This window comes from Pelodiscus sinensis, chromosome 5 (assembly GCF_049634645.1).
Source record: "Pelodiscus sinensis isolate JC-2024 chromosome 5, ASM4963464v1, whole genome shotgun sequence".
Lineage (NCBI taxonomy): Eukaryota > Metazoa > Chordata > Testudines > Trionychidae > Pelodiscus > Pelodiscus sinensis.
Genome location: NC_134715.1, coordinates 37,911,938 through 37,934,019, shown reverse-complemented (window position 1 = coordinate 37,934,019; position 22,082 = coordinate 37,911,938). Strand labels below are relative to the sequence as shown.

The 22,082-nt window shown below is 44.4% G+C and overlaps 1 protein-coding gene across 8 annotated transcripts in view; it reads right to left on the bottom strand.

Annotated features, from left to right (window-relative positions):
- Positions 1–22,082, bottom strand: part of AFG2A (AAA ATPase AFG2A) — a 286,867-nt gene that overhangs the window by 214,521 nt on the left and 50,264 nt on the right. For all 8 annotated transcript variants that reach the window (XM_075929854.1, XM_075929857.1, XM_075929855.1 and 5 more), the window contains exon 11: positions 15,976–16,185. In XM_075929854.1, the coding sequence (XP_075785969.1) occupies positions 15,976–16,185 (210 nt within the window). The remainder of the gene's footprint in view (positions 1–15,975; positions 16,186–22,082) is intronic.

Below are 22,082 nucleotides of genomic sequence, written 5' to 3'. Positions count from 1 at the left end.
ACACCCCATTGACATCAAAAGCTAAGTGTGGGACACTTCCAGCCCACTCAATTAGTCTCATTAGCACCAGCATTACAATTGACACGTATTTTTTTCTTTTTACTCCTTTTTCTATTTAAGGGTCCCCCTTTTTTCTCCACTCACTAGTTTTTATTAAAGTTACACATGAACACGGCTACCCCTCTGAGACCTTTCCACAGAGGAAGAAATGTTTTAAATTAGTGCTTGTTTTGTATGGCATTAAATTTCCCGGTTTTTTTCTTCTTTCTTTTTCTTAGTCTTTTCTTGACTCAGACAGTTAGCACCTTGTTGTTGCAGGAAGCCAATTTCTCTCAAACAAGAAGTCGTTATACCATTAGCAACAAAGACACTTGTTGACAATTTTCACCTTTTTTCTTGAAAGATCACTAAGAAGACTATATTGTAACAACTCTGCAGTCTGACGTTACATATCACTGTCTGATGTTTCTTCTAATAATTTCTGCTTGGCTTTAGACCTTGCTGACAGATGTGAAAAAATGCAATTTGTGCACATCTCTTGACCACTGTCCTATGCCAGGCAGTGTCCAGAACATTTCTTTTAAACTGGCCAGCAGCCTTTGGCCTCTGACCACAAGGTTTTGTTAACAACAGGTAAAATTTAGTGCTTTCTCTATAAATAGTTAAATTCTGTTCCATGGTAGTTGAAGAAACAGGACATACTCCTTCTGACCAGTCTCCTGTTGAATTTCAACCTAAGCCAAGTATCTGGAGGAAGCAGTTTTCAGGGAACAAGAAAGAACAGTATCAGAGCCATTCCAATGAAAAAAAAGAACATTCTGAGGTTGCTATCCAACCTCAGAGCATGAGTCCAGCCAATTCTAGGGCACTGTTGAATGCTCAAATATCCATGAAGTGGTGTATACTCAGCCTTAGGATAGACAACAGTTTCCATGTAGGCTCTGATTAATATTCTGTTCTCACCAACCCATCATTATTATAATTTAAAAAAAGAAAAGGAAACATTCTTACATTTAAAATATGGCCACGATTAGATCTTGGAAGATAAACGTCACAAAAGATAAAACCTTCTCATGCATGTTAAAACAGGAGATACGCTTGTATACAGAGCGTTATGACGCAGCTGCTTGAAAGAGTTTTTAAACGCAAGAACATCATCTGGAATGGGAAATCCTTGAAATAGACAAGTAGTATTAAAAAAAAATAGTATTTTATAGCTTGTTTGAGGATTTTACCCCTACAGGTGTGGAGGTAATTACCCTGACGTTCATATGAAATTTACTAGTAATAAATGTCTCCTTAACACATCTAAGTTTATTATTTTGATAGGCAGGAAAATGAAAAACTTGCAGCGCCAGATAGACACAGTTCCAAATTCTCCCACACACAGCTTTGTCCATCCTGACCTAAAATACAGTCCTATCTTTATACCGTAGTTCTGGGAATAACAACACAAAGTGCCCCACTGAATAATGTTAGTACTATGGAGTGTGGTTCAATGAGTACCACAATAGAACCACCAAGCTCATTTACACTAGACCCCCATGCATAAACCTAACTGAAATTGTGAGGGTTGGTCTTCTGGGGAAGGCTTCACTTCAAGGAAAAGTAGGATTAAAGCAGAATTAAAAAAAGGATAATTTCCCACTTGCTTAGGTTTTTTTAAATATACACTAAAAACTAAATATTCAATACAGGCAGTCCCCGACTTACGCGGATCCGACTTATGTCGGATCTGCAGTTACGAACAGAGCTTGCCCCAGAGGACATGAACTGCGGGACCTCGCGGTCCTGCCGCCCGTGTACTCCGGGGCTTTCTCTGCATCTCCCTGGTCTGCAGACCAGGAAGACGCGGAGCAAAGCCGCGGAGGGGCTCGGGCAGCGGGGCAGCCCAGGCGTGCCTGGGCTGCCCGAGCCCCTCCGCGGCTTTGCAAAGCCTCGGGGAAGCCGGCAGCGGAGCAGCACAGGCGCACCTGGGCTGCCTCGCTGCCCGAGCCCCTCCGCGGCTTTGCAAAGCCTCAGGGAAGCCGGCAGCGGAGCAGCACAGGCGCCCCGCGGCTGTCCCGCTGCTGGCGTCCTCAGAGGCTTTGCTCCCCGTCTCCCTGGTCTGCTGGAGACCAGCAGACCAGGGAGACGGGGAGCAAAGCCACGGAGGACCCAGGCGGCGGGACCGCGGTGCGTCTCGGTCCACCGCCCTCGTCTTCCTGGTCTTCTGGGGTCGGGGGGGGGGCACAGTTAGTACAACCTCCCCCTCTCCCCCCCCCCAGCAGACTAAGCTTTTCTCCGGACGCCTGTAGCAGAGCAGCTGGGGCGCTGCCGGTTGGTCCCGCAGCGCCGCTCTGGGCGCTACTGGACCAACACGGCAGCCCCAGCTGCTCTGCCCCAGGCGTCCCCAAGTCAGCTGCTGCTGAAACTGACCAGCGCTGACTACAGGAAGCCCGAGGCAGAGTTGCTCTGCCCCAGGCTTCCTGGAATCAGCTGCTGATCAGTTTCAGCAGCAGCTGACTTGGAGACGCTTGGGGTTCTTAAGTTGATTCTGTATGTAAGTCGGAACTGGCGGTCAGTTTCAGCAGCGGCTGAATCTGGACGCCAGTTCCGACTTACATACAGATTAAACTTAAGAACAAACCTACCGTCCCTATCTTGTACGTAACCTGGGGACTGCCTGTACATGGTTTCTTCTTTGCAGAGTTCAAAGCAGAAATGGTACAACCGGATCTGGAGAGGGGATGGGTAGAAGGATTGTTTGGTGGGGGGGAAAAAAGCATAATCCATGTCCCAAATTCATAATTTTAATAGCTGCTAGGAATTACAAAGTATGACAAAAATAATAAAACACAAAGAGCAAGAGTACCAACAGGTTTTGCTTTTTGTTTTTTAATTTTTAGAAAATTATGTCACTAAAAATGAGAAGCTATAACTTCAAAAGTGCAGCAGAGAGAAGTAACTAGAGATGTGGTCAGTCCACAAGCCTCTATCAACACAGGTGACACCACAAGGCAATACAAAAGAACGTACAGAGTCAGCCAAGCAATACTTATTTGAAAAAGTCCAGCTCCAAATGCATGGCACATAATCCTCAGTAGAATACAACAGGAACCATCATCCAAAAGAGAGTTCATTTCAAATCTGTCCCCTCTACAATGCAAGTCACATAGGCCTGGTCTACATACAAACTTTGTACCAATATAACTATTTTAGTCTGGAGAGTGATTTTTTACCACAGGCTGACATTGTGAACAAACATCATATGACACATAATCTCAGCTATGTAGAATGAAATGCTGTTCACAGAAACCTTTGAAGAATTCTACAGGGATTTCAACAATTTCCACCCCATGATCAACTTCAGCCTGGACAGCCCACACAAAAAATCCACTTCCTTGACACTACAGTATAAATAAATGATGATTACATAAACACCACCTTATACCAGAAACCTATTGACCGCTATTCTTACCTACAAGGCTCTAGCTTCCATCAAAAATACATCACAGGATCCACTGTCGACAGCAGAGGTCAGCAACCTTTGAGAAGTGACAAGCTGAGATTTAACTTATTCACTTCTATTTACAGGTCTGCGTTAAGGTTGCTAAACATCGAGTAATTGACTAATCAAATAGTCGACGCATTTTACATCGACTATTCGATTAGTCAATAGGGTGCCTCTGCCTTTGAAGTGTAGCCCTACGGCTGTTGCTACACTTCAAGGGTGTGTCTAGACTACATGCCTCCTTCGACGGAGGCATGTAGATTAGCCAGATCGGAAGAGGGAAATGAAGCCGCGATTAAAATAATCGCGGCTTCATTTAAATTTAAATGGCTGCCCCGATCTGCCGATCAGCTGTTTGTCGGCAGATCGGGGGAGTCTGGACGCGATGCCCCGACAAAGAAGCCTTTCTTCATCGACACAGGTAAGCCAGGCTTACCTGTGTCGATGAAGAAAGGCTTCTTTGTCGGGGCATCGCGTCCAGACTCCCCCGATCTGCCGACAAACAGCTGATCGGCAGATCGGGGCAGCCATTTAAATTTAAATGAAGCCGCGATTATTTTAATCGCGGCTTCATTTCCCTCTTCCGATCTGGCTAATCTACATGCCTCCGTCGAAGGAGGCATGTAGTCTAGACACACCCCAAAGGTGAAAGCACCATGTGGCGCCTGGGGTCTCCAAGATCCATGAGGTGCTGTCGCTTTGAAATGCCGCGGGGAGCCCAGCGTCAGGCTGTATGCGGCGCTTCCAAGCGGCAGGGCCACACGGAACCCAGGGTCAGCGGGGGAGTCCCCAGCTATCCCAGGCTCCATGCGGCGCTGCTGCTTTAAAACGCCACGTGCAGCCTGAAGACACCTCTTCCTGATAGAGGCAGCATGGGGGCGGAAGGGGGGGAGTGACTAGTCAACTAGTCTGTCAACTATCTTATAAGCATTTGCTTATCAGATAGTCAACTAGTCGATCACATCCCTGGTTTGCGTGCCACTGATACCTTTTAACATCAATAATAGTCCTACTTATTTAGCAGTGTCATTAATAAATAAAATACTATGTAAATCTTACCACTTAGTGTGATCCTTGGCCTTGCTTTCCCTTGCTGAGTTCTCCAATCTAGGGCTCGTAGTTTGATACTTTAAGCAGCACGCAAGCCTCTGTCCCCAGCACCGCTCCACCAGTGATGATGGCAGAAAAAACGGCAGCCTGATCCCCTGCCGCAGCCGCAGCCAACACTATAGGAGCTCCCCAGCACTCCCATGCCACACCGCTGCCCCAGGTCTAGCCTTCCCCGCGGCTGAAGCCGGGGCCAGGGCTGTGTGGTGATTTCCTGGAGGCACCGCTGCCGCAACCACGCAATTCCCGGGCCAGCCCTGGAGGCGCTGCGGTCACATGGTTCCCAGCCAGCCCCGGAGGTGCCACTGCCATGGCCATGTGGTTCCTGGGCCAGCCCCGGAGGCCAAAGGAGACACCGCATCAGCCCCAGTGCTGCCTCCTCCCACCACCACCGGGCGTGGGGGAAGGGCTCCTGCAGCAGCACAGGCTTCCTGCTGCGTGGGACTGAGCTCCTGCCACGTGCCGCTCAAAATCAGCTCGTGTGACACTTATAGCATGTGTACTGTAGGTTGCCAACCACTGGTCTGCAGCCAGGCCCTAAGATACAACCGGATTTGCTCCAACCCCACAGAGACTAGATCTTTAACAGGCATTCTTAAAACTTAAATACCCACCTGTGGAAAGGAAGAAAGAGACTGACGGAGCCAGGCAAGTACCCAGAAGTCAACTTCTTCAAGACAGGCCCCACAAGGAAAACAACAGAACACCGCTAGTCATCTCCTACAGTCCCCAGCTTACACCCCTCCAGCGCATCATCGACAATCTATACCCTGTCCTGGAAAATGATCCTTCACTCTCACAAACCTTGGGAGACAGGCCAATCTTCACCTACAGACATCTCCCCAACCTGAAGCAAGTACTTACCAGCAGTCACACATCACAACACAGATACACTCTCTCAGGAGCCTACCCTTGCAACAAACCCCATTGTCAACTCTTTCCACATATCTATAGAAGTGACACCTTCACAGGATCTAACCACATAAGCCACAACATCAGAGTCTCGTACAACTGCACATCCTCTAATGTGTTATGTGCCAGCAATGTCCCTTTGCCATGCATATTGGCCAAACCAGACAGTCTCTGTGATAAAGGATAAATGGACACAAATCAGACATCAGAAATGGTAACACATAAACCTGTAGGGGAAAATTTTTACCTGCCTGGACGTTCAATCATGGATTTAAAAGTAGCCATTCTTCTACAAAGGAATTTCACTATCCAATTACAAAGAGATTCTGCAGAACTGGAATTCTGGAATTCAGTCACAAATTTGACAGTTACCCCGGGCTTGAATAAGGACATTAAGTGGTTAACACACTACAAAGCCAATTTCCCCCATCTTTGACAGTCGCATTTTCACATCAAAATCTATGACTGGTACACATCTAACCCACTTAACTAGCTTCATTAACACAGGTCCTACAATTAACAGATATATGTATATAAAATCTTGGATTCTGTTATTTCCACTCCTACTTATCTGATGAAGTGAGTTTTAGCCAAGAAAGTGAATGATTCTATATATTTTTGTTAGTCTCTAAGGTGCCACAGGACTACTCATTTTTTTTACCAGTAGTTATACAAGTGCAGCTCCTAGGATGGGTACAGTTACACAAGTAGATATGTGCCTTATAATGACAGTTAATTTCCCCATCCTGTACAGGAATAGGTTATACCAGTAAAAGCACCTATACGCCAATGTAACTGAAACCAGTATAGCTAATGCAATGTAACTTTTGTTTATAAATGAGGCATGATTTATGCCATCCGCAAAATAGGAATAAGGGTACTTACCTACCTGTAATCAAGGTAAAATCTACCAATAAGTGCTAAATAATTAATTCTAAAATCCCACACTGCGTACTGTGTTGAGTGAGTAAGTAAATAAATATAAGAATGGCATGATAGGTGACTACAGAAAGTCTGAAACGGAAGATTAAAGATAAATGTTTCACTGTTTTCTATTAGATTGATGTTTCATGTCCTGTTTTGGGGTGAAGAAAGTGTGTTGTGATACATGAGACTACAAATTTACCCTGTCAGTTCCACTGTAAAAAGTGAAAACTCATAAAATGTCACAATAACCTATAATAATAAATGCTGATGGGAAAAAAGTACAGAATGGAGACAGAAAAGAAGAATTAATCCAAATAAAGTCCTACTGAAATAAATCAAGGACTGTGTTAAGATCACGCCTGCTAAAAAAGAACACTGTGAGACTGAAAATTAATTAAACAAAATTCACGTCTCAAATATTTGTCCTAACTGGTGGACAAAATAGTGAGGGAATGGACTATTCTGCCCATTCTGCACTTCCTTTGCAGTCCTTAATGAAAGATACTTTGGTGCAAAACACAGACAGACAGAAAGACAGAGGCTACTCCTATGCTGGCTGACTGAAAGAAGGGGATGAAGCAAGCTTCACCGTCATGGCTGTCACCTCTATGGTCTCCTGGGACCTTGGACCTTCTTCATCTTAATCCTGAGAGATATTCTGGCCAGACTGAGGTTATGTCTACACTGCAGTTATTTTTTGGAAAAAGGTACACAAATTGCGAATCACAATTTGCATACCTTTTTCCGATTCTTTTTTCAAAAGAGGCTTTTTCGACATTTGGCCCGTCTACACAGGGCCAAATGTGGGAAAAACCTCCCCTTTCGGAAGAGACCTTATTCCTCATAAAATGAGGAATACAGGGCTTCCAAAAGAACGTGCCCGCTTTTTTGGAACCTGTAGTGTAGACATAGCCTGACCCACAGAGAAAAAAAAAGACATGAACATCTTTGCTGGCTCTGGAAAAAACCCAACATCACCTGGAAGCGAGCCCTTGCTTTCCCCGCAAAATCTTCTTTTCCTTCCCCCTCTTATTTTGAAATCCATCTGCAAACTTGGGACCAGAAAGAGCGCAGCTAAAAGCAATGCCTTAAACAGCCTGAACTAAGTTTGCCAGGTCTTAGATTGGCTGATAAGATTGTGCCTGTTTCCCTAACAGTTCAAGAGAAAGTGAACCTTTCCCTCTAACAGTTCAAGTGAAGTTTGCAGACAGAAGCTGCTTATTCTATCCTTGCTGTTCTTTTCTCTTCCCTTTTGTGTGCATTTGTCTTTTGTCTGCTAGGAAACAGCATCAGATTCCAACAACAGGTCCAACCCAGCCCATCTTAACTAACTTCTTTTTTCCCTAAAAAGGACAGTTATAATAATCTTTGAGACCATCAAAGAGACTGTCAAACAGGGTATTTTGCCTTCTAAACCCTCATTCCATCTAAAGGGAAACGGAACACAGGATAAGTGAAAGTCTTATTTAATACTTTATTTCTTCTTTTCTGTATCTTTAATAATAAAAAGTGAAAATAAATCACAATGGTTGTTTGCCATGGCATCAAGCAAACTTAAGAACTTGGTATACCCAAACCTTGTTTAAAACTGTTCAGTGTTGGAAAATAACTGGGTACATTCATACCATTAACCCATAAAGTTCATCTAAATTAGTACAAGAGGAGGATTATTTATTTTTACTAGGGGTGTGAAGGTTTAACAAGTTAACTGGTTAAGGTTAACCGATGGAGTTTGGAGCAGCTCCCAGCCTGCCGGAGGAAGAGGGTTGCTCCAGCCTCACCATGGACAAAGGCTGCTCCAGCACTGCCCTTATCTGCAGTTGGCATGAGCGCCCTGCAAGCAGGGACTGCTCCAATCAGTATGCCAGCCAAGCCCAGGGGAGCGCGCTGGCCCGCTGCAGGCAAGGGTTGATCTAGCAGGGTTGAAGCAGCCCCCGCCCACTGCCTAATTTTTATTTAAAGAGTTAACTATATTTCCTCCATCCCTGAGTTCACATAAGTTAAATCATTTCTTTCAAACTGCTACTACTTTGGAAAACCTTGCATAAATTTTCAGACAGAGGGTGCATATCAGTTTCAATATTTGTTAATTAAGTAAGGCAGGTTTACAATCTGAAGGGGTTTATTACTATTTTTAATGAATAAGTCTGCCTCAAGTTTTCATAAGACACTGATGATTTTTTTTTCTTTTAAATACCCTTTGCTTAGCTGGTCATGGCTGCTCAACTTCCTTATTTCATGCTTCTGCTCAGAAAGGTACTAATGAAGGACTTGCTGAAAATCCCTGTCAGAAGGATAACCGATCTTCTTCCAGAAATTCAATGACAGTTCTTCATAAAGCTAGGCAGTCAGCCTTTCCAAACCTCATTAATCTGTTCTAACTGCTGCAGCCAAGAGCAAAGGAGAAAGGCAGAGGAAATTTCAGTTGGAAAATATTTTGACGTAACTGACCAGATGACAAACTAAACTTAAGCACATGTCAAACGTAGAAAGAGGCACAAAGGCATTTGCAGGGGGAAACAGGAAGTCAGCATAAGCCAAATGAAGTCAGAGCTCTGAGTACAGTGTATGTTTTTGTAACCACTAATGATTGAAAAAAGAAGAGCTACAGCTTAAAAGGATTTTTTTTAAATAGGAGTCAGGAGCTGTTTATACCAGAACTGTTTACCCTACTTAGACCAGTTAACTAAATACAAGCATTCTGCACCATCTGCGTAGCTAGTTAGCTCATGTGCATACACTTCTTGCTGTCAACTTGTAAAATACTGCTGTTATAACTAGTCATGTTTACAACACTCAGTGTCTCTCACTTACAGCAGGATTATAACTTGTTTATTTTTTTAATGAGCTGAGTTTTCTGGAAGTCAGGCACTACTTTGTCATTATTTACTTTGATTAAAATAAAAAAACCACAAATCTAAAAATAAGTTCTGAGCAACAAGAAAAGGATGGACAAGTCTACCCACCTCCATTACATACATTATGTATGCACTACTGTGTTGTTAAAAATTGTGTATGAATTCAAAATTCATGTAAAATGAGAGTCCTGATGATTAAAGGACTTTATTCAACCAGGGCCCAATCCAAAGTCCACCAAAGTCAATAGAAAGATCAGGTTACTAATGAACAAGTAGTTTGTTGCTTGTAACCTGCACAACAACTTGACTCATCCCTGACTTGGGGACCACATCTGTTATCCTTGTGAGATTGACAGTAAATCTAAAGAGTACCAATTACAGCTGTGGAGTTGGGTATGTCTGATGATACCTATCCCAATGGAAAGTGAAGTGAAACTACCAAGGTACCATATAAACCACCAGGACAACAATTTCCAGAAGGATATTAGTTCACAAGGATACAGCACTGAACAGACTTGTTAACACAGGAACCAGTAGCAGTAAGTACAGTCCACTTGGGGGAGAAGGGGCCCTGAGTCCTGGGCCTTGGGCCCTCCCCACATCCATGAGCGGCAAGTTATATGGGCTCGTGGTGCCCATACTCCAGCAATATTCAGAGCCAGGGGCCCTGCTCCAGCAATATTTGGAGCTGGGTCTCTCCCCCGGTCCTGCCTGGAGCAGGCCCTGGTCTCCACCTCCCAGCCCCCTTCCCCCCCCCCGCGCATCTCCCACCCCGGACCCGGACCCAGCCCCAGAGCGTCCCTCCCAGCCCCGGCCCGTGCCTGCCGTGCGCAGCTTTCAGTCCAGCTCCCCCTTGCCGGCTGCTGCTGCCATGCGCGGTGTTTACAGGTAAGCGGGGAGACGCCCAGGCATGACATGACGTCACAGCCCGGGACTTTAAAACTGCTCGGCGCAGTGTTGCACCGCGCGACCTAGATCTGGGTTCGGAGTCCGGGGACTTCTGGGGCCTGAGCGCAGAGTCCGGCCCTGCAAAGTGGAAGGCAGAAGGTAAGGTATGGAGAAAGGTAAGGGGAGGGGGAGGAAGGGGCTTGTGCAGAGGGGGAGGGGGAAAGGTAAGAGAACGGGGAGGAAGAAGTCTTGTTCAAGAACACATCCACACTGCTATGTGCGAGCTGTGCTTTTGCACAAGAGCATCCATGGCAGTGTGGACGCTCTTTTGCGCAAGAAAGCTCCAATGGCCATTTTAGCCATAGGGGTTTCTTGCGCAAGAAATCCCTGCCGGGCATCCACACTGCCCTCTTGCGCAAGATCCACAAACCTGGAAATCCCAGACACCCAATCATCTCGGGCATTGGCACTCTCACTGAAGGACTGTCTGGCTATGTGGACTCTCTACTCAGACCCTACGCCACCAGCATTCCCAGTTACCTCCGTGATACTACGGATTTCCTGAGAAAACTAGAATGCATTGGTGATCTTCCAGAAAACACCATCCTAGCCACCATGGATGTAGAGGCTCTCTACACAAACATCCCACATGCAGATGGAGTACAAGCTGTCAGGAACAGTATCCCTGATGATGCCACAGCACAACTGGTGGCTGAACTCTGTGAATTTATCATCACACACAACTATTTCAGATTCGGTGACAATATATACCTCCAGACCAGTGGCACTGCTATGGGCACCCGCATGGACCCACAATATGCCAACATTTTTATGGCTGACCTGGAACAACGCTTCCTCAGCTCTTGTCCACTTACACCCCTTCTCTACCTACGCTACATCGATGACATCTTCATCATCTGGACCCACGGGAAGGAGACTCTGGAAGAATTTCACCATGATTTCAACAGCTTCCACCCCACCATCAACCTCAGCATGGAGCAGTCTACACGGGAGGTCCATTTCCTGGACACCACGGTGCAAATAAGTGACGGTCACCTCAATACCACCCTATACCAAAAGCCTACCGACTGCTATGCTTACCTGCATGCCTCCAGCTTCCATCCCGGACACACCACACGATCCATTGTTTACAGCCAAGCACTGAGGTACAACCGCATATGCTCCAACCCCTCAGACAGAGACCTACACCTACAAGATCTTCAACAAGCATTCTGTAAACTACGATACCCACACGAGGAAGTGAGGAGACAGATTGACAGAGCCAGACGTGTACCCAGAAGCCTCCTGCTATGGGACAAGCCCAAGAAAGAAACCAACAGAACACCACTGGCCATCACCTACAGTCCTCAGCTAAAACCTCTCCAACACATCATTAGTGATCTACAACCCATCCTGGACGATGATCCCTTGCTTTCACAGGCCTTGGGAGGTAGGCCGGTCCTTGCCCACAGACAACCCGCCAACCTGAAGCATATTCTCACCAGCAACTACACACCGCAGCATAACAACTCTAACTGAGGAACCAATCCATGCAACAAACCTCGGTCCCAACTCTGCCCACATATATACACCAGCAACACCATCACAGGACCTAACCAGATCAGCCATACTGTCACTGGTACATTCTCCTGCACATCTACCAACGTAATATATGCCATCATGTGCCAACAACGCCCCATTGCTATATACATCGGCCAAACTGGACAGTCCCTACGTAAAAGAATCAATGGACACAAATCAGATATTAGGAATAGCAACATACAAAAACCTGTAGGGGAACACTTCAAACTTCCTGGACACAGAATTGCAGATCTAAAGGTAGCCAACCTGCAGCAAAAAAACTTCAGGACCAGACTTCAAAGAAACTGCTGAGCTACAGTTCATCTTTAAGTTTGACACAATGAACTCTGGATTAAACAAAGACTGTGAATGGCTTGCTAACTACAAAAGCAGCTTCTGCTCTCTTGGAATTCACACCTCCAGATCAGCTGCTAGAAGTGGGCCTCATCCTCCTTGATTGGATCCACCTCCTCATCTCCAGCCTGATTCTGGCCTGCATATTTATACCTGCCTCTGGAAATTTCCACTACATGCATCTGACGAAGTGGGTCTTTGCCCACGAAAGCTTATGCTCCTACACTTCAGTTAGTCTATAAGGTGCCACAGGATTCCTTGCCTTTTTTAAAAGAGAAGGTTCATCTAAACAGCGTATCGGTACTGTAACATAGGCATATTTTACCCATTCCTTTTAACATTTCATTTGCAATGCTCTAAAAAGAGACTTTAACAATTTATGAATTTTAAAACTTAAAAAAAAAGTAAGATGTCACTAAATGAGAGATGGCATTTGATCTCTATTGTATCTAACTGTCGATTAAACATTTCAGTTTACTTTGCTTTATTTTTTTCCCATCTGATTTGAAACTCAATCTTTTTAAAGTGAAATGCTGTGAACTATCAAGGCTCAGACAACATCAATGTCTGACTCTCCAAAAATAAAAGGGGGGAGGGAAGGCCTTACTTGAGATTTATACACAAGAAAGATGATCAGGAACAATGGGAGACAGCAGACTGTAACAAAGGATGAAAAATGTCTTTCCTGATTTTTTTCTGTGAGCAGCTTCTCTCTGAATTCATTATTCCTGAGCTAGTGCCCCCCACCTGTAGAATTCAGAGGTGGTCCAATGTTGTTAGTGGAGGCTCCAGGACTGGGCTCCACCTTTCAGCTCAGACGTATAGCTGTAGAACTTTATTAGCATTAAGGCAACTTGATATAATGTATCACACTAAGCATAAGACCGTATATGTTTAAGGATTAATGAGGGAACCAACCTCGGAGCACCTTAATATCAAATAATGCCTTTGCAGTGGAATGGAAAGAATGAAATGAAGAGCATACAGTTGGTATATGTAGACAATATACTTGAGATATATCTTTAGAGTGCTAGGAATACCCGTTTGTGTCACAATGTTCCAGAGTTAGAACAAAACGATCGGATAACTATTTTCCAGAAACTGGAAAGAAAAAAAAAAAACTTACTTTGAACAGGAAGATTTCTGAAACAATAATATTTTCCTCATGACAACAGCAGTGAAATTCTTGTACAAATATGGGAACTAATTTGCTTTAAAGGAAATTAAACTAAAAAGGTTGCCCACATGCCTGTCTAATCTGTCACTGTGATTAAAGTGGGCACATGATACTCAAAATGGAGGATCCAACATCACTGTCTACAAGATGCTGGTACAGCTGCTTCTAGGGATGTAAGCAACTACTTGGCTAGTCACTTCCCCCCACTTGCTGCCTCTATCAGAGGCAGTGGTGGGAGGGGGGATGAAAGCAGGAGCCAATGCTGCGGGGAGCCAGCTTGCCCCAGCACCGTCTCTGCGGGGGGGCAGGAGGGAAGCAGGGACTGGTAGCAGGGACCGAGCACTGATTCCCAGCTCATGCCCAGACCCAGATGCTACACCTCTGCTTTTTAAATGTAGCTCTTAATACATTTAAAAATCAGAAACACAGTTTGGGGGGGGGAAGAGCGGGGGACCTGGCACAAGCTGGGCCAGCTGATTCCCAGCTTGTGCTGGATCCTTCTACTGCGCTCCAGCCTTTTTACATTTAAGGCTGGGGTGCAGCGTGGGGGACCTGGCGCAAGCCCGGAATCAGCTTGCCCAGCTTGCGCCAGGTCTCCCCCCCTCTCTCTCCCCCATGCTTCTAATTTTCAAGAGTATTAAGACCCAGCAGGCACCTAATACATTTAAAAAGCAGAGATGCAGCATCTGGGACTGGGCATTTAAAAGGCTCAAGCATAGCAGGGGACCCAGCTCAAGCTGGGAATCAGCTATCCGAGCTCATGCCAGGTCCCTGCCACTGAGCTTCAGCCTTTTAAATGTATTAAGAGCAGTGGTGGGGACCCGGCGCTGGCCAGAAATCAGCTGGCCCAGCTTTCAGTAGGTCCTCCCTACTGCTTCAGCCTGTTAAATGTACAGCTCTTAATACATTTAAAAGGCAGAGCCACAGCAGGGTTAGCTCCCGGGGCTGGGAGCTAACCCAGCCGCAGCTCCCCCACTTATCAACTAGTTGATGAGAAATTCATTTACTAGTCAATTAGCTGATTAAACTAAATTTAACATCCCTAGCTGGTACCAAGTTTCTAAAGTGCTGTGTATAATTACAGCCAGATATGGAACCCAATTCTCAGCACTTGGATCAAAGGCTCCTCTCAATTTCCAAGAACTGATGGCTGCAAATCCTTTCCAACACCTGTCCATTTCTGAATGGATCTGTTTCTCTGGACATGGTACTGATTAGCATGTTGTCTAGGCAAGGGAAAAGGCGCATAAGGTGCAATCTGCCTTGCTTTGACTATTACCAGCATTTAGGAAGGTGCACAGGGCAGATCAAAAGGAAGAGTTTTGTACAGGAATTTGAGCTTGTGTATGCAAATGCTCTTTGCCTTTGTCCCACTGACGATTTTGTTGGTCTGGAAGAAAAAGTATTTAGTTTTCCTTGGAAGCTTTTTGCTCTAGGTTTTTCCCTGTGCCAGAATAATAATCCCTTCTTAGATACCCTTGATGTTGGTAGCAACCAATGATGTTGGTTGCCATGCTGGCTTCGATGATGAGGGCTGACATCTCTATGCTATCTCAGCAGGTAATTTTTCTAATCCATCTCCCAATAGCTCCTCACCTGAAAGTTTGTGTTTACAAGATGTCTGTTTAGGACCAGCGATGCTATTCAGGGAACCGCCAAATCAGAATCTATTGCTTGTCATAAATCACATCAAAGACACAGATTTTCACCTCAGTTGTTCATTAACAATATTAAATTACTGTCTGGTAAAGACAACACTTGCTTTTGCCTTTCTGAGAGCCTCTGAGTTCTGCAAGACTTAACCCTGAGTATAATGAAAATTCCTTTTCGCATCCCCCATCTCCCAGCTCATACAGGGGAGGATGTAGAGGATGCCCTGCTTCTTTCCTGGGGGACTCACTTCAGTATCTTGGGGTGGGAGTGGCTGACTCTGGATCCTTCAGTGTTACCCGTCCTCCCCAGCCTAGATCTACTGAGGGATTTACCCCCTGTGCTGACCAGATAGCTTCTGCCTCTTCCTGAGACCCTCTCCACAAAAGCTCCGAAGCTCCTGCTCAGGCTTTTCTGCACTGAAAGTCACAGCTCCTCAGTAGGTCTGCTAACATGACAGTCTGACTCTGAGCCTCGTGCCCTTCAAGTGCAAATTTCGGCAGGCCTGAGGCAAGGCATCGTCCACCCCCTCTAGAGCCTGTGAGGTGCCGTCTCTTGTAAGGAGCACTGACTGGATTCAGCCAGCTGTTTGCAACACACTTTGCTATGCCTGAGTGGGAGCAGAGGGGCCTGGCAGGGAGGCGTTACAGCAGCAGATCCAGGCGACTGAAACTATCTTGCTGCTACCAACCCAGTTCTGGAAGAGTGTAGTTCCCAACTGCACAAAAATGAATAGAACAAACAAAACCAAATGGCCAAGAGAGCAACCCAACGGCCAACTTGTTCCACCGCCGGAGGCGGAAGATGTGGTGGCTGCCTGAGCTGGAGCCAGCGGTGGAGCCTTGTCCAGGAGCCTCCAGCAACAACATTGGACTAACTCTGAATTCCACAGGTGGGGGGCAGAAGCCCATGAGTAATGAATGAGGTGAGTAGCTGTGCAACAGAAAGCTGGCCTGAAACACAAAACATTTGTATTATCTGAAGCCATTTGGTATCCAAAGAAGAAAAATTAAAAATCAATGGCTTACCTTCACTGCCAAGAAGTTGAGGCCACTTTCATTAGCCAAAGCTTTCGCTATCATTGTTTTTGAGCATCCCGGAGGTCCATAAAGCAGTACTCCTTTGGGTGGCTGAATACCCATGCGGATGAAAGATTCAGGATGCTTGAGGGGCCATTCCACTGCCTGCTTCAATTTCAATTTGACAGTTTCCAGTCCTCCTATGTCTGACCAGAGCACCTACAAAGCAGAACATTTTGCTGAATCCATACACTGACACAGAATGGAGGATTGTATCAAGCTATGGCACCCGTTTCTTTTTCAACAGGTTTATGTCATGACGCTTTTAAAAAGTGCATTAATTATTAAAGGATTTTAAATTAAAACGAGCAGCTGATAAATTATAAGTAAAGAAAAAATGGAAAAATGGTGAATTTACATAATTATGGATTTACATAATGGGGGAAATAAAATTTCATACATTGAGCATCCACTGCAAAGATCATTAACTGCTGTTATCAAAAAATTCAACACGGTGTTTATACCCATAAAGTCTGTAAACTCCAAGGGATCATTCCCATCATTACAATTCCTCTGTGTGTGGCATTCATATATCATTTTTTAAATACTTTGATCTCCGTCTAAGGGAAAATTCTGTATCAATTTAAGAGAGAATTATTTTCATCTACTGCAATAAAGAAACTTACCTAATATGCAAGTAGTCCCTTTGAGTTATATGGGACTATTAACATGCATAAGTGTTTGAAAGACTGAAATGGTTTAAATCACTTTGCAACACTATTTGTTCCATCCTGGACTTGCACACTACAGATTTAATTAGGATTTTAAAAATACTGGATGAGTATTTATATCTTAAAGACTAAAATGTAACAAGTAACCGCAGTTGGGAGTTGTTCTGCTAAAGAGACACTAACAAATGCATACAGGCTGTCCTGGCTGTAAGTCCAAGATATGTTCCAAGAAACTTGGACGTACAGCAAAACAACTTAAAGCGGGGAATTTTTTTTCCTGAGGATGACTTCCATTTGCGCAAATTGGTGGGAGGTTTTTGTGCAACTTAAGAGCAGGGAACGGGAGGACTTATAATTCATCAGTTCCTACAAGCGTTAATGACTTTAGTGTGGAACGGATGTATACTGAGCGACTTTTAGTGGGGACACTCTATACCACTAATATAATATAGCCTATTCAAAATGATGAGTTAATCTAAAATGAGCTCTCCCTTTTCTTACAGAGTTGTGAAGAAAACTGTGATAATTTTCCCTACCCCATATAATTGCCTGTATTTTCTAAGTTGGGAGTAGGTAGTCTGTATTACACCCCTCTCGTGACAGCATCCATTATATTCTTCTTTAGATATTAAAGACATCAAGCTTCCATAGTAGAAGGTGGTTGAATCAGCTGAACTTGTGTTCTGAGAGAGTGGTCTCTTAAAATTGGTACTCTTCAAAGACAGGCAATAGATTAAATGACTATAAAGTCAGGACTCTCCTCTTGTGATTCACCCATGCTTTGACAGAGGCAGACACAAGAAGGGAGAAGAAGGAAGAATAAGGATTGGAGGTTAAAGAGGTGCCTGTGATAGGGGAGATGGATGGAAGGAGATTAATTCATGGCAGGTGGGGGGGGGAGGGAGAAGGAATCAAAAACCTAAACTTTATCACCCTTATTCCTGATCTAGACAACTTTCTCCCTGCCAGGCTACTCCAATCAGGTGATCTCGCTCAATTGCATTGCCTTCTTGGTGCTATTTGTCTGTTATCTGAACACTGGAAACTAAAAATATGATTTTACTTCTGGGTAAAGCAATGCTGCCTGAGAACAAGCATCAGCAAACCTAGAACAAAGGAGCAAATGAGTGAACTCTAACCGAATAAAAAACATCTGTTTGACTGTCTTATGACAAAATAGTGCAGTTCCTTTAAAAAAAAAAAAACACATGTCTACCTGCATTGGGCATCCACTAAAAAGAGAGAAGAATTCAAAATGCTAATAGAAAGTAAGGAGTTGATGACCTGCTGCCCTCAGAGTAGACAGGCCCTCGTGCTAGGAACAACCAAGAGAAAATATTAGCGAAGCACTGAAAAAAAATATTATTTTTAATCAACAGCTTCTACTTTCTGAATAAAAAACAACTGTGGTTGAGTAAGGAAGCATAAAAATACACACAGCTGACAGCACTTCAGAAAAGTACAGATGCACTAGCTAAAGGGGGAATAAAAGTTAAGAGAAATATCAAAGCAGAGAAAAGAGAGGATTTCTGTTTCTGACTCGAAGCAATCGAGTAGTTGAGGAATGAGTGGCTAGGGCTTATGTACTGCCAAAGCAAGGTGCCAATTTTGCTAACTTGCCATACCTCAAATTCTGCTACCTGCCAATGCTAATACGCATTTCCAATGTGCTGTTTCAGAAAAGAGCATTTTTGATTTTGTTCCATCATACAAATAGGCCTGAAAGAACAAACATTAGCTAAATAGTAGTAAATGGGCTTGCACAGCTACACATAGTTGTGCATTTGTTTCTTATTTTGGGGAAAAAAACTAAGTTACTGAAGACACTGAATGAAGCAGAAAATAGTAATTTAAGAAACTGCATGACACTTAATTCCTCAAAGTAAGAGGTAGACAAATTTACAGAGTTTTAATTAGAATGAAGCACAGACACATTCTTAAGACCATGTTTTAATAGGTCTTAACTTTAACAGAAATAAAAAAGAAAATATTTACAGTTGTGCATGTTTTTAGTAGCTGGACAAGACAACACTTTCTATAGCTTTTTAACACTGCTGGAAAACAATTTTATTAAAAGCCATTATACATTACATGAAACAAAATTTCAAAAATTCCAAATTATCTTGATAACGGAACAGGAACAGCAGCATACTTTTCCAAGGAAAGGGAAAGAGATAAATGGACTGCCCTAATTTTTAAAACCTTATTATTATATTTAATTTGTATATTAATTCACATGTGTAAAAAATGAACTGGTTGTTCCAGCAGTAATGTCACATATTTCTAGTGGACATAGTTAGACACCGATTATAACAGAAAACACACATGTTAAGCAGAAGAAAATTCTACCATGGAATACGTTATCAGTAATTTACTAAAATTTTCAGAAGCAACAAGCAAAATGGGCTTTGTGCACACCTTGCACACCAACAAAAATGTAATAAGGACACATGAAAAAAGTACCCAGAAGCACTGTTCAAATAACACCGCAAACATGCATTGTCTGTTCCACTACTCGATGCCATTTACCATGGACAAAAGGTGTTCATGAAAAAAAGAGAAAAGAGAGAAGTAAAAGACTGCCTTTGAGACACACAGGTGTAAAAAAACTTGAAGACTCATTTTAGATAAGTTCCCTTTTGGAGTCTGGGTGCTATGAGGAAAAGTCACTGTTTGATTCCTAGAAACTGCACTGCACTGTTAAGAAGGTAGGTAGGCAGGCAGAAAGAGGAGTGAGTCTCATGATTTTTCAAACACAGCATGTGAGGTTAAATACCTGGCTAACTTGTTTATCTAGAATTTCTATAATGAAGGTTGTGATCTCCCAGGGTCTGGGATATTGAGACTGCTTCATTTGCTAATTTTTACTACCAGGGACTTTTCATAATGTGATCAGTTCTCACCTAATTACATTTTATTTTTTGACGCAGAATTGCCCCCGAGAGTAAACTCATAGGGATTGTGATAGTGCTCATTCCTGGCCCTAAATATTTAACTCTCCAAGTCAGCAAGACTGAGAATGTGATGCAGAACAGGAACTCTCTAGACAGTTATGAAGCAGCAAGTAATAAAGAAACAAAGCAGACATGCACCAAAGGAGGTCTCATCCAAAACTTTTTTGGCTGGAAAGGTGTAAGTCTTAGTGTGCTGAATTACAATAGGACAAAAAACAGGCAGGGAAAACCCTGAGGGCTCCAAAGAGAATTCTGAGAAGCCCAGAGAAGAGGGAGGAATAGCTACTTTAGCAGAATCCCCAAACCATTGAAGCACAGAATTAACTTCTTGATGTAGAACATTCCTTTTCTCCAACGTCCTTGACACACAAGTGCAGTCTTCCAAAGAGGTTACACATAATGAAATTCAAGAGAAGTTCCATTAAAATGAAGTAGTACAGGACTCTCAACAGATTCTTGCAGACATCATACAAACATTTTCCACTGTTCCCACTCGCAAACACTCCATGTAGCACTCACTGAATATGTGGAGTAATATGGGAATGCAAATATACACTAGGAAATGGACTATCATGTGCCACCTTTACACCGGGACATGCCTTTCCTATCCTGGATCCAAACAAGCTCCACTATCCATTATATTCCTCTTCCAAGTCAGTCTTGATTGCTTTCCGTATCAATAAATCAGGTGTCCTTTGAACAGGAAAACTAAGTATTGCAACAGACAGTCTTCAACATTCAAATAATGCAGATGATTGACACTGCTCTTACAAGTTAAGATAAATGTGTTGTATACTACTGTACAACAACTAAAATGGTGTGGACAGCAGCGTGGTTTTTACTGATTTTCTATTACAATGAATACAACCAACAGAACTCAGTTTAATAAAACACTAAATATATTTAAATGACCCTCCCCTTCAATTCTCTCTGAAATGTAAGATGCATATAAAAATTAGAGCTTATTAGGACAATGAAAAGACCCAGTCAATGCCCTGCTCAAAATGATGTGGACTGCAGAGAAAAAGTCTGCACATTTCAACTAATTTCTCTGCAGTTTTCAGGATAAAGCAAAGCATTTTTTTATCTTCAATGGTGGTGAAAAGCAGATGTTACATTTGTAGGAAAATACAATGGTAGCAAAGACAGAACGGTATTGGCACAAAAACAAAGCAGAAATGAGCTCTTTATCAAATTGCCTTTATTCCTGGTTTAAAATAAGGTATGTTACCCCACCTTCCCTATGTCTTTTGTCATTTGCTTTATATAGGGTTACTTTAACCAGCCCTGACATGAAAAACAGTCAATTTTAAACTGAAAAATATTATCCTAAAACCGTGGTCACCAACCCGTCGATCGTGATCGACCTGACCTGTTGATCGCGAGGTGTTCAGGCCCCCCCCCCCATTTCCTCCCACCCCCAAGAAGCCCCACTACATGCCTCCAGCAACAATGGAGGTAGTGGAGGCTTCCTGCAGGGTGGACAGACGACCTGAGCTGCATGTCACTTCCAGGGGTTCCAGAAATGCGCTGGCTGCTTCATTGCCCCAGGTCTGTGGCTGCGCGGGGAATCCCCAGAGGCACGCGTGCTGGGACTTCCCTTCTCTGCGGGGGGAAGGGTATCGGTCCCGGAGGGGGCATGCGCAGGGGTTTTCCTGATCCACGGGAGGCTCACGCCGGCCCCGGAGAAAGCGCGCAACGGGGCTGGCTTCCTTCCTCCGCGGGAGGGAATGGGTGCGTGGGCGCATGCGCAGGCTTCGCTGCTCCGCGGGAGGGGAGAGTCAAGCCTGGAGGGGGCGCACGATGGGGGCTTCCATGCTCCGTGGGGGGATGTGCGCCGGTCCCACAGGAGGCATGTGACAGGGCTTCCCTCCTCTGCGGGGGGGAGGGGGGAGAGTCCTGGGAGGAGGAGGGTGCAGGGGACTCTGTCACCACTGGCACACTGTTCCCTGCTGCAGAAACCCATCCCCTGCCCCCCACTGGCATCCTGTCCTGTCCCCTGTCTCCTCTCCCCCGGCACCCTGTCCCCTGCTACAGAACCCTGTCTGCTGCTCTCCTGGCACCTTGTACCCTCTCCCTCTCCCCTGCCGCAGAACTCTGTCCCCACTGGCACCCTGTCCCCTGCTGCAGAATATTGTCCCCTAAATTCCCGGCACCCTGTTCCCTCTCCCCTGACCCCACTGGCACCCTGTCCCCTGCCCAAGGCACCCACTAGCACCCTTTCCCAGTACCATGTTCCCTGCTTCCACCAGCACAGTTGAGGCCACATTAGTGAGACTTGGGGGGGAGTTGGAGGTGTTATTTTTTTTGCATCTCACTTGTGTGGCCCCAACTGACTTTTCTGTGGGTCAGTGACCCCAATTCAAAACAGGTTCCCTGCCCTTCTCATAAATAAAGACAATGCAGAAACTTTTTGTGTTTGACATAGTAT